Here is a 16,970-nt window from a genome sequence, read left to right on the forward strand (position 1 = left end):
GGACACTTGAAATCAACCCCGATTAGAAAACAATTCCTGGTTGCAGGGATTGTGTATGTCTAGTTTAGTGAAAAGAAGGCCTACGATACGAAAGCAGCCTTCCAATATCTCAGGGGCTGCCACCAAGAAGAGGGAGTCAAGCTATTCTCCAAAGCGCCCGAAGGCAGGATGGAAACTAATCAAGGAGAGAAGCAACCTGGAACTAAGTAGGAATTTCCTGACAGTGAGAAGAATTAACCAGTGGAACAACCTGCCTCCAGAAGTTGTGGGTGTTTCATCACTGAAGGCTTTTAAGAAATTCCGCTTGTCTGGAATGACATAGGATCTGCTGCATGGGCAGGCGGTTGGACTAGAAGTCCTCCAGGATCCCTTCCAACTCTGTTATCCTGTATTCCCCAAGCTTTCAAAGCAAGCTTTTGCTTGTCCTTCTGAACAGGGTGAAAATGATGAAAGAAGCTTTTGGAATTTTGGAGAACAAATTTGAACCTGTGTCCGCTGAGCAGGAATTGTTTTTCACTACCTGAAAGAACTGGTTTGATTTTCGATCTCCCTGGCCAGAGGGGGTCGAATTGGTTGTTTCCCCTCAACCCCCATTGTCCATACCATTCCCAAACTGGGTGTATTTTCCTCCAACAAAAGGGCTGGAAGATTTTTGGGAAGTTGCAGTAAGCATGCATAGTTATGGTCATTTGAGTTTTCTGTAGGAAATGACTTCAATCACACCATTCAGAGCCTTGGTGGAGCAGTGGGCTGATGCCTCCTTAAGTAACACCAGCTGCCTGCAATTAGTGCAGGTTCGAGTCCCACCAGGCTCAAGGTTGACTCAGCCTTCCATCCTTCCGAGGTAGGTAAAATGAGGACCCAGATTGTTGGGGGCAATAAGCTGACTTTGTAATAATGCCGCTTGGGGGGGTGAAAGCCCTAATAAGCAGGCATATACATAGAATGAAGGCTACTGCTACGTTTGTAAGCCGCCCTGAGTCTTCAGAGAAGGGCGGGATATAAATGGAATTAAAATTAAAAAAAATTAAAAAAAATCATCCTTGAACTCAGTGGCACTCTCAAACCAGTCCTGTATCCCAGAAAAATGTCCAGCCACTTGGCCAGGATGGACAGGAAGACACGGCAGCCAGACTTAAGGGAAAAAAAAACATTAATCAGGATGTATTCCTCGAAAAACCAGAAGTGCAAATTGCTTATCAAAAAAAATAATTTCCATGAGAAATCAGTGTCCAGTTGGATTTGAAATAAATTAACATCTATAGCTACAGATGATTATAAATCCTCACCACCAGCTGGATAAAGTGTCGTAAATATCATTATGATAATCAGCTGGCAAATCTCCAGCATTATGATATTATTCATGGGCTAAATGATCATAAATATAACAATCTGCTGGAGCAATTAGTGTGACATAAATTACCTCCATGACTTCTGCAGAAATGCAACCTTTTGCAGAACCCTTTATTTTGCGCAACATAAAGCCGCGTACTGGATGCTCCCAATTCCTATTTTCACCACAACAACCCTGCCAGGTGGGTCAGGATTGACCTAATAATCTCCCAGCTGGCTTCTGTGCTTAAGAAAAATCTGGAACTCGCACCCTTCCACTTTCTAGGCCAACTCTTCTTTTTAAAACTATTTTTTCCAACCGGATCCAGCTCCGTCAGCTGGGAAACAGTGGCTGAGTTACTCCAGAACAACCCCACCTAGTTTCAGGAAAAGAGGACCAGAAACAAGCTGCTGAGTTCTGAACCATCATCCCTCCGTGTCAGGGAGGCGCCAATAATCAGATTGTGAGAATCTGGTTAACTCCTGCTTCTGCTTTGTTCTCTGTTTCCCCTGGATTCACCCCTGATATCCTGCTCACCACTTGTTTTCAGTAATCACACAAGCTTACACACTGCTTACAATAATCACACAGCTGTCTGTCATTCATCACGAGGTCAGGAGACCTTGCTTGGAAAGATGAAAAATGTTTCATCTGATGTTTCCCTTTGCAGCCTGAAAACACAAGACTGAGCATGGCGTGTATTAGCCTCTCTCACAAGCCTTCTTTTTGCAAACTAACTAACTAACTAACTAACTAACTTAACTAACTAACTAACATCTGGGGATCAGCTAGCCATCAAGGTCAGGTGATCAAGGTCAGGTCAGAAAAGAGCAACAAAGATGATTAAGGGACTGGAGTATAAAACATACGAAGAACAGTTGCAGGAATTGGGTATGTCTAGTCTAGTGAAAAGAAGGACGAGGGGGGACACGATAGCAGTCTTCCAATATTGAGGGGCTACCACAAAGAAAAGGGGGTCAGCCTATTCCCCCAAAGCACCCAAAGGCAGGAGAAGAAGCAACAGATGGAAACTCATCAAGGAGAGAAGCAACATGGAACTAAGGAGAAATTTCCCGACAGTGAGAACAATTAACCAGAAGACCAACGTGTCTCCAGAAGTTGTGGCTGCTCCATCACTGGAGGCTTTTAAGAAGAGACTGGACACCCATTTGTCTGAAATGGTACAGGGTCCCCTGCTTGAGCAGGGGGCTGGATTAGATGACCTCCAAAGTCCCTTCCAATGCTGTTATTCTGTTATCCAAACCGGTTTGCTGCCCCTCTATTTTGGATCGCCTTTTGCAAGAACTGATGCATTTGTGTGATCAGATGTCCCTTCTTTCAATCCACGCTCTTGTTCAAATGCTTTCCCATGCGTTGAAGGGAGGGTTGCAAATGAACCCTGAAATTTGGGGGGGGTGATACCCCCACCCCACCGCCCCAGCCTGGGCTGTCAAATCATTTCCCCAAGGAGGAACCCTTTGCTGTCCATATTTCTCTTCTTCCCAACGTTTTCACTTTTGCTGCAGTGGCAGGTTCGATCCCGGCGAGGCCTCTGCTCTCTTTCCCTCTGCAACACGCTCCCATTGTCTGCATTGTTCAACCAGCTTCCCTCTGCTCCTTCCCACTGCTTTTACCGGCTGCTACTGCTATTAGAGACTACGAAACCCAAAACTATTACAGTAAACGGCGGTGAAAGTTTTCCCGCGTAGCCAAAGCCTCTGAATGCTTTCTCGCCCGGAGTTATTAAATATTTCTGCCTTTCTGGTCGTTGCTAAAAGGACATTTCCTGGCATCGCCGAGACAAGGAGATGGTGATATGGGCAACAATGCCATGAATGAATGAATGAATGAATGAATAATAGAATAAATGTGTCGCCATTTCCTTAGTTGCAACTGCTGAGAAAGGTCCTTCAGGATATGGAAGCCACCCCTTTCCACCTTACTCCCCCGTGTAACTCCAACCCGTGGTAAGAATTTTAAAAGCTGTATAGGTGCGCAAGACCCCAACTCCTGAAAAAACAAACAAACTCCTGCTTCCTCCCCTAAGCTGAAGCTTTTAGGATCTGTCTGATCAATTTAAACTTTTAGGACCTATCAATGATTTGATTTCCCCAATTTTTGGCCCCCAGCACGAAGACTTTTCATTCTTTTTCTGCTCGTTTCCTCTCCCCTCCTTTCCCCATAAACATTTACAGAATGTGTGCGATTACTGATGCCCTTTTATGATTCATATTATACAACTTAAATGGAGAATGAGGCATTTGGGTAGCTCTCAGGGCTGGGCTGAAAAGTCCTTTGACTTCATAAGTGACTTAGGACCGCTCCTTGGTGTGAACGCCATCGCAATATCCTGATCGCCACAAGATTAAATTTTGGGTGCTTGGCAACCGGCGTGCACTGAGGACCATTGCACTGTCCTGGGGGGGGTGTCATGTGGTGGGGGGAGCCAGATTGGCTTAACGACCACACACATTTTTAACGACTGCTTTGATTCGCTTAGCAACCGTGGTAAAAAAAAATATCAGGCAAGATTCACTTAATGCAGAGGCATGGAAATTCTGGTCCCAATTTTGTATTTGTAAGATGAGGATAGTATGATAGATAGATAGATAGATAGATAGATAGATAGATAGATAGATAGATAAAGAGAGATAGAGATATTGTGTATATACATACACTGTATGTATATGTGTGCTTCTATCATATTTCTACTTATAATCTGCCTGCCTCTCTCTCTCTCTCTCTCTCTCTCTCTCTCTCTCTCTCTCTCTCTCTCTCTCTCATCTATCTAATCTCTATTCTCTCATCTGTCTCCCCTCCCTCTGCCTCTCATCTGCCTGCCTGCCTACCTGCCTAACCACCTAACCTACCTATTGACAGCTAGCACCTTAAGAATACCTGTGTGATGTAGGTGTAGAGATAGAGAGATTCTATGTCTGTGGCTACGCCTGGGCTGTGGAGGCGTGGGACCATCCGTAGAGAGATACTCCCCAGTTCTGACATCTGGCCAGAACTGAAGAAGCTTCTGGGACAGAGAGGTGAATCGTTTCCGGGAGGAGGGGGGAGAACCTCCAGAAAGTCTAGTTGCCTTTTGGAAAAGCATCTTTGGGAGGGGGGGGAGACAATCCCAGGACCCGGAGGATTGAGAATCTCTACAGCAGGGGTCTTCAAACTTGGCCCTTTGATGACTTGTGGACTTCAACTCCCAGAATTCCTCAGCCAGCAAAGCTGGCTGAGGAATTCTGGGAGTTGAAGTCCACAAGTCATCAAAGGGCCAAGTTTGAAGACCCCTGCTCTACAGACATAAAGAGAGACCCCGGATGGAGGCATCTAGCTCGGGTTCCAAATTCCGCCCCTCTCCCGCGCCGCTTTCTTCACCTTGCCCCGCCCCCGCCGGGGGTTGGCCAGCTCTTATAGCCGCTTGCACCTTCGCTCCGCTTCCCAAAGCGAAGTCGGAGACGGGCCGCTCCGAAGTGAAGAGACGCTCGGCATGTTCCCGCCGCCCCAGCGCCGCCGCCCCGCCGCCTCCGCCGCCCGCCGCCCGCCGGCGCTGCTGCTGCTGCTGCTGGTGCTGCCGTTGCTGCGCTGCGCCGCCCTCCCTCGCGCCGCCAGTCCCCGCATCCTGACCCGGGCGCTGGGTAAGCCGGGGGGGGGCGCGTCTCCGGGGCGCTGGCGGGAGGGGGGGGGCGAGGGCGGGGAGGGGGGGTCGCGGGGCTCCTGGGGACGCGGCGACCCCCCCTCTTGCGAGGCCGTCCTCCCACCTGTTCGCTTCGGGGGGGGGAAGTTTGGGGAGGGGGAGGAATCCGCGGGCGGGATGGGCGGCTGATGAAAGAGAAGAAAAAAGGAAGGAAGGAAGGAAGGAAGGAAGGAAGGAAGGAAGGAAGGAAGGAAGGAAGGAAGGAAAGAGAAAGAAAGAAAGAGAAGGAAAGAAGGAAGGAAGGAAGGAAGGAAGGAAGGAAGGAAGGAAGGAAGGAAGGAAGGAAGGAAGGAAGGAAGGAAAGAGAAGGAAAGGAAAGAAGGAAGGAAGGAAGGAAGGAAGGAAGGAAGGAAGGAAAGAAAGAGAAAGAAAGAAAGAGAAGGAAAGGAAGGAAGGAAGGAAGGAAGGAAGGAAAGAGAAAGAAAGAAAGAAAGAGAAGGAAAGGAAGGAAGGAAGGAAGGAAGGAAGGAAAGAAAGAAAGAGAAGGAAAGGAAGGAAGGAAGGAAGGAAAGAAAGAAAGAAAGAAAGAAAGAAAGAAAGAAAAAAAGAAAGAGAGAGAGAGAAAGAGAAAGAGAAAGAAAGAAAGAGAAGGAAAGAAGGAAGGAAGGAAAGAAAGAAAGAAAGAAAGAAAGAGAAAGAAAGAAAGAAAGAGAAGGAAAGAAGGAAGGAAGGAAGGAAGGAAGGAAGGAAAGAAAGAAGAAAGAAAGAGAAAGAAAGAAAGAGAAGGAAAGAAGGAAGGAAGAAAGAAAGAAAGAGAAAGAAAGAAAGAAAGAAAGAAAGAAAGAAAGAAGAGAAAGAAAGAGAAGGAAAGGAAGGAAGGAAAGAGAAAGAAAAGGAAAGAAGGAAGGAAAGAAGGAAAGAAAGAAAGAAAGAAAGAGAAAGAAAGAAAGAAAGCGAAGGAAAGAGGGAAGGAAGGAAGGAAAGAGGGAAGGAAGGAAAGAAAGAAAGAAAGAAAGAAAGAAAGAAAGAAAGAAAGAAAGAAAGGGAGAGAGAAGGTCCATTAATCCTGAACCTAACTGGGAGATGGAGCCAGATAAAAACAAAGCCACACGTGGGCTCCTCGGTGCTCTCTGAGCTTGATTCCTTGCTTGTAGACGTTTCATTACCCAACGAGGTAGCACCATCAGTGCTAGTAGGATTTACCCTCATGCTAAGAAGGATGCACCCTCTGCCCTGCTTGCGTTGGCCACAAACCTAGCCTACCTCGTTGACTCACCTTGTTACTGCAATAATAAAACTTTCTCCGCTGCATCTCTTTTCGCAACAGTCTCGTTTGGATGGTGGGAATGGGAAAAACAAACAATCAAACCGCTTTCCTCTCCAGCCCTGGAGCTGGCAAGGTGAGGAGGCATCTCCAGGGGTTTCTAGGGGATGCGCTGGGAAATGAGAGAAATGATCAAGGACCGTAGAAAACGCCTCCGTTTCCTCAAACCCTTCATCCTTCTCTCCTTTCTGGCTAGCGGAGATTTGCTTGCTCTTCTACGCTCTCTCTAAATAGGTCACCAGGGCAGGTGCACGCAAGGATTTCTTTAGGGACCGGTTCATATTCTGGCTGAGTTTTTTCTCATCGGTGGCGTTCTAAAGTTGTGTGGGATGCCAGGTGTGGATGGAGGGTGCGTTTGTTAGCTTGCTTTTAACTTCCCTGTAGTTTTACTTTTTAAGAGGTCAAAATAATGTCATCTTTAAGGTGCTCTTTGTGGGTTCAGCAAAGTCTCGCCGGTGATGTGAGATTTATAGCCGGGCAAAATGATCCGTGAATGTACCGGATTTATTGATTTTTTTCGGGGGATGCATTCTCTTTGTGTTATATTTTTGTGGTTGCAAAGGGTTGCCAAATAGGATTTTATCCATCCCTGGTTACTTCCATTAACTTGGCCACCGGCAGTCCAATTGTCGGGGAGAATATTTTAATGTTTTCCTAAAAATATGTGTGCATCAAGGAGGCAAACTTTTTCTCACTCATCTGCTTCCAAGATCTGTATCTCCAGGAGGAGGCATAAATAGGGATCTGTACAACCGTTAATTCCAATAGACATTATCAAGTCACACCAAAGAAATCAAGGATGAACCATCAATCAGAATAGGGCTGAGAAGGATCTTGGAGGTCTTCTAGTTCAACCCCCTGCTCAAGCAGGAGACCCTATACCTTTTCAGACAAGTCCAGTCCCTTCTTCAAAGCCTCCAGTGTTGGAGTACCCACTACTTCTGGTGGCAAGCTGTTCCACTGGTTGATTGTTCTCACCATTAGAAAGTTTCTCCTTAATTGCAGGTTGCTTCTTTCCTTGATTAATTTCCATCCGTTGTTTCTCGTCCTGCCTTCTGGTGCTTCGGAGAATAGCTTGACCCCCCCTTCTTTGTGGCAGCCCCTCAAATACTGGAATAGTGCTATCATGTGTCACACACACACACACACACACACACACACACACACACACACACACACACTCCTTCTTTTCTCTAGACTGGCCATACGCAAATCCTGCAACCGTTCTCCCTATGTTTTAGTCTCCAGGCCTTTGATCATCTTCTCTGCACTTTTCCCAAAACCTCAACCTCTTTTTTGTAATGTGATGATCAAAACTGGATGCGGGATTCGAGTTGTGGTCTTACTATATAGCGGTACTAATCCTTCATGTGATTTTTGATTCTACATAATCAAATGTTTTGACCACATAAAGGCAATTTTACTTCTACTTGGCAAGAGTTTGTTGGGAGGGAAATCAACTCGTCCCCCCTTCAACCAATCAGGTCAGAGGGTCATAAGAGAGAGGAGGAATGAATACCAAGGCATTGATATTCAGTGGAAGACTGCTCCTGAAGGTGGAGGTTCTGGATCACTTGTACAGAACCCCTTAATTTAACCTAGGCTTCTTTCATTTGTCATCCTGGGGGGGGTTGGTTAGGGTGTTGTGATCCAGAACTCTTCTGAGTCCGGATGAGAAACTGCAACTGTGAGACGAATCTTAACAGCACACTGTGAGAGTTAGCCTTGCGTATTTGTGCATTGCCTATTGTAGTGTCTAATCTCTGTTAGAGGAGTTATGTCAGCTCAAATTGCCAGGCCCAGATGGGAATGACATAATAAAAGATACATCCTGATTCCCGAGATGGGATTACGAGGTCTCCAAAGGATTTCCGTGCCAGATGAATCAACCTTGCTTACGAAGAGAGGATTATGACCTTATTTCTTGGCATGGGAACTTCTGTAGCTTTTGTTTTCTGATCCCAGTGCTGCACACGGCCTTGGAATTGTTGATTAAATCCAATTTATGGGGATCTCTCAGCCCGTGGATCTGCAACCTGCAGAATTTAGATAGGTATTATAGGAATAGAATAGGTAAAGGTAAAGGTTCCCCCGCACATGCGTGCTAGTCGTTTCCGACTCTAGGGGCCAGTGCTCATCTCCGTTTCAAAGCCGAAGAGCCAGCGCTTGTCCGAGGACGTCTCCGTGGTCATGTGGCCGGCTTGACTAGACGCTCGTCCATGATTCCCTGGACAAAAGTTGATTGCCTTGGAGAAGAGATGACATCGGTGTCATCTCTTCTTCAAGGGGTGGACTTCAACTCCCAGAATTCCCCAGCCAGCATGGGAGTTGAAATCCACCCCCTTTTAAATGTGCCAAGATTGAGAAACCTTGGATTGCTCAGTCCAGAGATTGAAACAAGTATGAGAAAGAAACTCAAAAAAAGCATCTCTTGGATTTATTTAGCATATAATGGGTCAGAAAGATTTTTTTTCCTTCCTTCCTTCCTTCCTTCCTTCCTTCCTTCCTTCCTTCCTTCCTTCCTTCCTTCCTTCCTTCCTTCCTTCCTTTAAAAGGACAAGGTAGGGTTAGGGTTAGCAGAAATTTGCTTTGCAGGGAAACATTGTGGGGAAAATTTGTGTACGTAAAGAATATTTGATCTGCTTTCAACATACATCTTCCTTCTTCTTGCTCCCAGATTTTGTAATTTTGTATTAAAGCTCTTCTTGGGGTATTTTTGTTTCCCCCCCCCTTGTTTGTTGTTGCATGCAAGTTGAACAGTTCAGATCTGATTTCCTTCCTTTATTACATGCACAGAGAAGCGTATATGTGATACAGTAAGAAAGAGGCTAAAATTTGCCTGAAATATTTCTGAGAAATGTAGTAAAATGTTTTCCGGTGAGGTTAGTCAAGAGGCAGAAAAATTACAGTCTCAAATTGAACAATTTAACGCATCATTTCACAACTCCCGAATTGCCACAAGTCATCTCAGGAGGCCAAATGGCCCATAGTATATTTTGAGAGCTGGCTCTGCGTGTTCACACATCAACCAAGAAGGTAGCCTGACACACCCCCATGGGATGTTTCCTGAATGAAACACGGACATCGTCGTGATTATAATTATAATCACCACACCACCGATAATGTGATTTATAGAAAGTCCTTGACTTACGACCCCGATTGAGCCCCAAATGGATGTTGTTAAGCGAGTTTTGCCCCATTTTACGATCTTTCTAGCCACAGTTGTTAAGTGAATCATTGCGGTTGTTTAACTTAGTCAATCGGTCGTTAAGTGAATCTGGCTTCCCCCGTTGACTTTGCTCATCAGAAGGGCGCAAAAGGGGATCACGTGACCCCGATCACGTGCGACCGTCGTAAATACGAGTCAGTTGTGAGTTGCAGGCAGTATCAATCCTTTGGTTGAGTAGCCTCAAATATTTCAAGCCCTGATCCATGAAGGCTTAGGAAGAAAGCATGAATCGCCACCACCCAAAGCCACCCGCAAGCATTCTGCTAGCCTGAGTTGGTGTGTGGGTGTGTGAATCCAGTTAGTGAGATAAATATGCAAAGAATTCAGAAAGGACTCTGTGGTCTTAAGGAGTGTAAAAATTATTTATTTATTTGTTTGTCTGTCTGTCTGTCTGTCTGTCTATCTATCTCTACTTCTCTCTCTCTCTCTCTCTCTATCTATCTATCTAATCTCTCTCTATATATATATATCTACTTATATCTCTCTCTCTCATCTATCTATCTATCTATCTATCTATCTATCTATCTATCTATCTATCTATCTATCTATCTATCTATCTCCCTCCCTCCCTCCCTCCCTCCCTACCTACCTACCTACCTATTTATGAACCTACGGTAGCTCAATGTTTCTCAAGCTCAGCCACTTGAAGATGGGTGGACTTCAACTCCCAGAATTCCCCCAGCCAGATTGCTGGTGGTGGTGGGAATTCTGGGAGTTGAAGTCCCAAGGCTGGGCGCTGAAGTCCATCCATCTTCAAGTGGCTGAGCTTGAGAAACAGTGAGGATGAAACCGCAACCATCCCTCAGGCTGTGGGTGTTAGGAAGTGACACAGTGCTCTTGAATGGGTTAAAGGCTAACTGGGATTGCTTCACCTCTGTGGGAGTGTCCATCTTTAGTCCGCCTGACCAGTTTGCAGGGATCCAGAACTCCGTCCCTCTTTTTACCTTTCTCCTACTTCGTTATCCTCCTGATCTTCTATCTTATCTGAATTCCCCTTATGGAAAATTCCGAGGACAGCAAGACTATCCCATGTTATCTTTATGGCTTCAAGTTTAAACCATGTTCTGTTTCAATCTCCTTCTCAGAGGGTGAAGGTGATCGTTTCTCTAAACCTTTCCTGCCAAGTTTATCCTGCAATTTGGCCCATAGCCCTTGATCTTCTGCTTTTTCTTTACTGAAAGAGCTTCTGGAGGAAAAGAATGCGTAATGAATGAGCATATATAAAAGAGCTACAATGCCTCAAGGTATTTCTTAACGATTGGTTCTGGAGTTATATTTTTCCCCCCAGTTCTTCTCCAACTGTTGGCCTGTGCTCACTCTTTGAGAAAAGATAAAACTTCTGCATTGTGATAAAAAGGTAAAGGTTCCCCTGCACATGCGTGCTAGTCGTTTCCAACTGTAGGGGCCGGTGAAAAGTCCAAAGTCAAGGTGTGCTAATGTTGACCTGGCAAAGAAAGTTCTTCCACAATCCAACACTGTTGGATACGATCCCGTCCTTTAGTAGAAATGTTTATTTGATGTAACTTTAGAAGGGTCGTCCAACCACTTACATGTCATGGTTTGCGAAGTGGAATTATTTGACAATCTGTATCTCCTGAACTAAGATGAAAGTGTAAATGAACTCTGCGTTTGTGTGAACACTACTTCTCACACAGTTAAACAAGCTGATCCCAGATCCAACCATGTCTGACAGAAGTAACTTGTTTAGGTTAGTGTTTCTTAACTTTGGCAACTTTAAGGTTGTGTGAACTTCAAATCCTAAAGCGGTGGTTCTCAACTTGTGGTCCATGGACCCCGGGGGAGGGGCTACAGTGTTGTCACAGGGGATCCACGAAGGCTTGAAGAAATGTTACGATTTAAATCTTGAGTTAAGCCTTGGTGGTCTGTGGGGAAGAAAAGGTTGACAACCATTGTCCTCCTAGACCAGGGGTCTTTAAACTTGGCCCTTTTATGACTTGTGGACTTCAGCTCCCAGAATTCCTCATGCTGACCCCTGTCCTAGACAGTCCCAACTGGCATGCTTTAAGATGTGTGAACTTCAACTCTGCAGAATGGCTAACTAGGGAATTCTGGTAGTTGAAATCCACACACCTTGAAGTTATCAAGGTTGAGTAACAGTTCTCTAGATGCTATGGACAAGCACTCCTATAATCCTGTTCCAGGTGGGTCATGATAGTTGGGTCTCCTCAGAGTTCCAACTCCTGGAGAACACCAGATCAGAGGAAATTCTGATAAAATATATTCTATTTCCCCTATCTGATTTTGAAGAAAAGAGATGTCTGGAAGAAGTTATAAAAGGGCTGGAATCCACCTTGTTGAAGTTCTAGAAGAAGTTGAAACTGAAAACGAGAAGTCTTGCAAATGGTCTTTCAAAACTTGTATTTCTCTAACTTGGTATAGCTCAGACTCTCTAATAGAAGAATGCCCTATTGGCATCGATCGATTTACATATGTAGATATATTTGGCATCTTGGCAGGAAAAAAATAGAAACCACAAACATTTTTTTATATATATAATTCCTCTTTCCTGCTGAAGCAACTTTGGTTCAAGCCTTTTATGATCATGATTTTTCTTTTGTGCTGTATTTCATCATGTAACAATGGGGTTTATTTCCTGATGCGGCAGGAAATAAATAGCATTGTCACGTTTCCCCTATATACATACGTGTATGTGTGTGTGTATGAGAGAGAGAGAGAGAGAAAGAGAAAGAGAGGGAGAATGATTCATAATAATGTAATGAGTTGTGTTTGCTGAGAGAATCTTGTTGATTGAGTTTGTCCAATTACTAATTCTGATCTATAAATACTCCCCCCCCAAACTCATGGTATTTATTAGAGTTTAAAATCACCCAAGAACCGGTTTTGGGACAAAATTGCTGAGTGTCATTGAGGTTGTAATTTGAGGATTACTTGTATGCAAGAACTGAGCTCCACTGAGTTCCCCCTACACACATATACCCACAACAACAAACCCACAAGAACAACCTGGTAAGCTATTCCAACCTAGGAGAGTTTGCAGACTTTGACAAAGCCCGTTCTCCTTTCAGACCTGACTCAAAGACAGCAGCGTGGGGTGTTGACCAAAATTCTTCTCTAACCTAGATTTGACCACTGGGTTTTTAGAAAGAGCTGGGCCGTTAAGGCCACAGTAATATTGATCTCTAATGAAAGGCTGTTTTATGAGTAATTAAAACCCACATGACCGACCAGTCATATGTGGAGCAGGAGAAATGGAGAAACTCTTCACCAGCTCTAAGATCCACCATACTTTCTAGTTAGAGTATGGAGTAGAATATCTATGTGTAGAAGAAGAAATGTGTTTGTGCGATACACACCCCCGCGCTAAATCATAACTAAACAGCAAAGAGTCAGTCGATCACCATGACTAATGTTGGCTGAACATAGTTGACATGTGGTTGGCAAGATAACTGAGAACTTAGGGCATCTCCAGATGTCCATGATATTGTTGGTTTTTTGAGGAAATCTTCTGGACTTGATAAGTTTGCTTCCTCGAACTTGTTCCATTTCCTAATTTATTTATGGATCTGTTGGGTTTCTATAGCCGCCCAACTCAACCGAATGACTCTGCGGGGGTTACCCATTCTAAAATGATAAAACCATTAAAAAACAGTAGAACGGTTAAAACACCCCCAAAATAAATAATAAATAATGGAAGCACAGGGTCCTGGTCAAGTCCTGGTTGACGTAGGGTCCTTTTGAAAAGCTTATTCGTTCCAGCATTTGGCACTGGCTTGCAACATGCAATGTTTCTAAGATGCTAAGCCAGTAGCAGTGCCCCTGTTACTTCCTATATCGCAGCAAGAAGATTGCACAGATATGTCCATGTTGGTGAAAAAGAAACAGAGTTTGACTCAAGATAGCCTTTATTTTTATTTTTTTTCTCTCTTCCTTGATTAGTCAATTTCCTCTAGTTCTTTCTCAAAATAGGCTCTTTCCATTTTGAGTTAAATAATGCTCACTGCTATCTATAAGATGGGATGCTGAAATCTTTCTCCATTCCCAACGTCCCAACTGACTAATTTTCTTTCTTTCTTTCTATTTTTTTACGAGTCTGTGGTTCTCTGTGCAATAGCTTGCTTCACCCTTCATGCTAACCATGGCTTGCTTACCTGTTTTGTTGAACAACCCAGACTAGGTTAACAGGTTGTATTAAGCAGTAGTATTGCTCAGTTTATATCTTAGAATGTTAGAAACATCACGGTTTGTGAACCATGGCTCATGGCTTAGGTTGTAATTCAGCACGTTCAGGGCAAGCAACCATCTTTGTATGGCTGACTCATTTGAATCCAGACACTACATAATTTGATGTTAATTTAGCGCGTTTTGCCAATGAAAACATTGATGAACAATGTTGCTTCCTCAGAATAAGCTGTAATATTTTGGCTGTAGATTTTTTCTAAGGAAAAATCATGCCTCAGCAACATTTAACACCCTGTTTTATACGTAATTGTTTCTCAAAAGATAAGAGAAATTTTGTTCCCTTGTTTGTTCTGTTCTTATCTTGCTCCAAATGTTGCCTCTTAAAGGAAATCATTTTGTTTACAATGCATGGGGATTGTTGTGTTCCTTATTTTAAAAGGCAATTTGGAAAACATGTTTCGGTTTGAAAGATTTTTTTTTTCTACCCTGTCTCTTGGGAAACAGGTCATGCGGTGGTTAAATGTGTATGTGTTTTTTTTAAAAAATGTATTTTCTTTAGTTTGGCTGCAGATAACCTTGTCCTTGATCTGAATGAACTAATTGTTACAGAAATTGTTTCTCTTATGTAACTGCATCTGGGCAGCGGTGCAATTGACACCTGATGCTGAATGTTTGGTTGGGTTAAGGTTTGCCACATTGTGCAAACACACAAACAAATAAGGTCAATAATTAGGTTGAACAGATTGGGTGGAGTCAAGCGCAACTTTGTGCACACTGAAAGGTATTGCAATTTATTGCATGAGTTTTCCCAGGTCATCGCCTACTTCAGTATGATATAATGCCTTTAAAGAAAATTAAAGCCTTACACAGAAATTCTTGCATCTGTACAATACGGGTCGTCCTCAACTTATGTCCACAACTGAGCCCAAAATTGGTTGCTGAGTGAAACATTTGTTAAGGGAATTTTGCTTCACTTAATGCTTTTTCAGGCCACCGTTGTTAAAAGAATCATTGCAGTTGTTAAGTTAGTAACACAGTTGTTAAGTGAATCTGGCTTTCCCCATTGACTTTGCTTATCGGAAGGTCGCAAAAGGGAATCACAATATCTCAGGACACTGCAACCGTCATAAATGTGAGCCAGTTGCCAAGCATCCAAATCAGTGGTGGGATGACCGGTTCTCTGTGTGGGCCTAGGCAACAAAAAATTAGCTACCAGTTCTGCCAAAGTAATAATAATGATGATGATGATGATGATGATGATGATGGTGGTGGTGGTGGTGATGGTGGAAGGGACCTTGGAGGTCATCTAGTCCAACCCCCTGCTCAGGCAGGAAACCCTATACCATTTCAGACAAATGGCTGTCCAGTCTCTTCTTAAAGACTTCCAGTGTTGGAGCATTCGCCGCTTCTGGAGGCAGGTTGTTCCACTGGTTAATTGTTCTCACTGTCAGGAAATTCCTCCTTGGTTCTAGGTTGCTTCTCTCTTTGGTTAGTCTCCATCCGTTGCTTCTTGTCCTGCCTGGAGGCCCTTTGGTGCGAAGTTGCTGAATCCCACCACTGGTCCAAATGTAAATCACGTCACCCTAAGGATGCTGCAGTGTGTAAGTGTGAAAAAATGGTTCTAAGTCATTTGTTTCAGTACCGTTGTCATTTTGAACGGTCCCTAAATGAACTGCTGTTGAATTGAGGGTTAACAATATATCTTGTGCTAGCCAGCATCTCACTTTAATGCACGAGGAAGTATGTGTTGAATCTCCTGATCAGCCCTTTAGAAATGGCAGAGCGGCAGCAGTCCTACTATCTGCAAATGAGACAGTTTATAATAGTGTAAGCCACGCTATTTACATAGAAAACTGTGTCAACACCAGAGTATTCTTGAGAATCGAGAAACACCAGAACATGAACAAATATTTCTGAAGCTGTTTAGCAGCTTCTCCAAGCTGGTTGTTGACTTTCCCCCTCCATAAATACAGTTCTCGTCAGAAAGATAGTCTACGTGTCTAGCCAGCGGTGTGGTCTTGACCACATATTTTAATTTTAGATCAGTGTGCCGTGTCAGCCTTGCAACACTGTGTTGTTGGTGGAACACCTCCCCCCCCCCGCCCCCAGACATCTTAACAGAAATGGAGAAAGTTTTTCTCCCTCTCTTACAAAAAGAATTGGAGGAAAGAAGGGGATGAATGCTGCCCTGAGGTGTTTTTTTTTTTAAAATTAGTTTGTAATATCAAGTAAAAAAAATAAAAAGGAAAATTGTAGGAAAATAGGGGAGGGAGAAGGGAAGTAAAAAGTGTGGGGAAAGAAAGGAAAAGTATTGACTTCTGATTCCCTTTGATGCAGTAAAATAAGATAATAGCAAGATAAAAACCTCAGCTTTTTACTTTTATGTAATAGTATAAACTAGCCACTTCTAGAACCACAAACCTATCTAACTGGTAAAACCCACAATCGGAGTTTCATTTTTTTCCCTTCCTCAAGCACGAAGTCCAGAAGTGGTTTCCAAGTAGAAACATAAATGTCTTTTTCCCCCCTTAATAATGTAGCTCTGAGTTTTGACAGGAAAGGGAAGATATCAATCAATTTCTAAAAACAATTATGGCTAATAAAACAAGCTGGAAACCCCCCTCTCAGAGGATACCCAAATAATGCTTGTTTGTTCAAATGTCTAATGACTGACAGGTCCTCCTTGGGCTATTTTGCGGGCTTCCAGAAGACCACTGTAGGAGACAGGATGCTGAATTAGGTGGACCTCTGGATTAAGCCAACAAAGGTGGTTTGTGCCACTCTCTAAATCAACGTTTCTCAACCTCCACAACTTTAAAAAGTATAGGCTTCAACTCTCTACATCATTCCAGTCCACCATACCTGTTGAAGTTGCTGAAATTAAGAAACCTTGACCTCAGTGACTGGAGACGGAGGCCTACGGTTTTGCTTCAAAAAGAAAATTTAATTTCCTGATTTCGAAAGGGGGGGGGCGGTGGAAATACTCTGCCCTTCAGAGGAAAGGAAAATGCATCCAAAGAGCCTTTCCAGGAATGAAAATACTTCCCTTTTCCACAACAGGTCAATGTTTTCTTTATCTCCTTCTGGACTTGGTTGCGCCAGCCATGAGTGACTCTTAGACTCCTGGCACTTAGCAAATCTTGACCGCAATTTTTCAGAAAGAGCCTTGTAAGCTCATCCATTCCAGCTCTGACTAACTTTTGGCTGACTGTCAGGTTGGAAGGAAAAAGCCCGCATTCTCCCTTCAAGGGCATTGTTGTTTTTCCGTTTTCCGAATGAGTAATGG

General features: G+C 43.8%; 1 protein-coding gene across 2 annotated transcripts in view; it reads left to right on the forward strand.

Annotated features, from left to right (window-relative positions):
- The first annotated feature begins 4,158 nt into the window (after positions 1-4,158).
- The window catches only part of SEMA7A (semaphorin 7A (JohnMiltonHagen blood group)), a 31,567-nt gene continuing 18,755 nt past the window's right edge, over positions 4,159-16,970 (forward strand). Inside the window, exon 1 of one of the 2 annotated variants that reach the window (XM_083371478.1) lies at positions 4,159-4,971. In XM_083371478.1, the coding sequence (XP_083227604.1) occupies positions 4,824-4,971 (148 nt within the window). In that variant the 5' untranslated portion in view covers positions 4,159-4,823. Of the gene's footprint in view, positions 4,972-16,591; positions 16,745-16,970 lie in introns of those variants that run through there. The other variant, XM_083371480.1, reaches the window with a different exon arrangement.

This window comes from Vipera ursinii (genome assembly GCF_947247035.1).
Source record: "Vipera ursinii genome assembly, chromosome: 11".
NCBI classification, from domain to species: Eukaryota; Metazoa; Chordata; class Lepidosauria; order Squamata; family Viperidae; genus Vipera; species Vipera ursinii.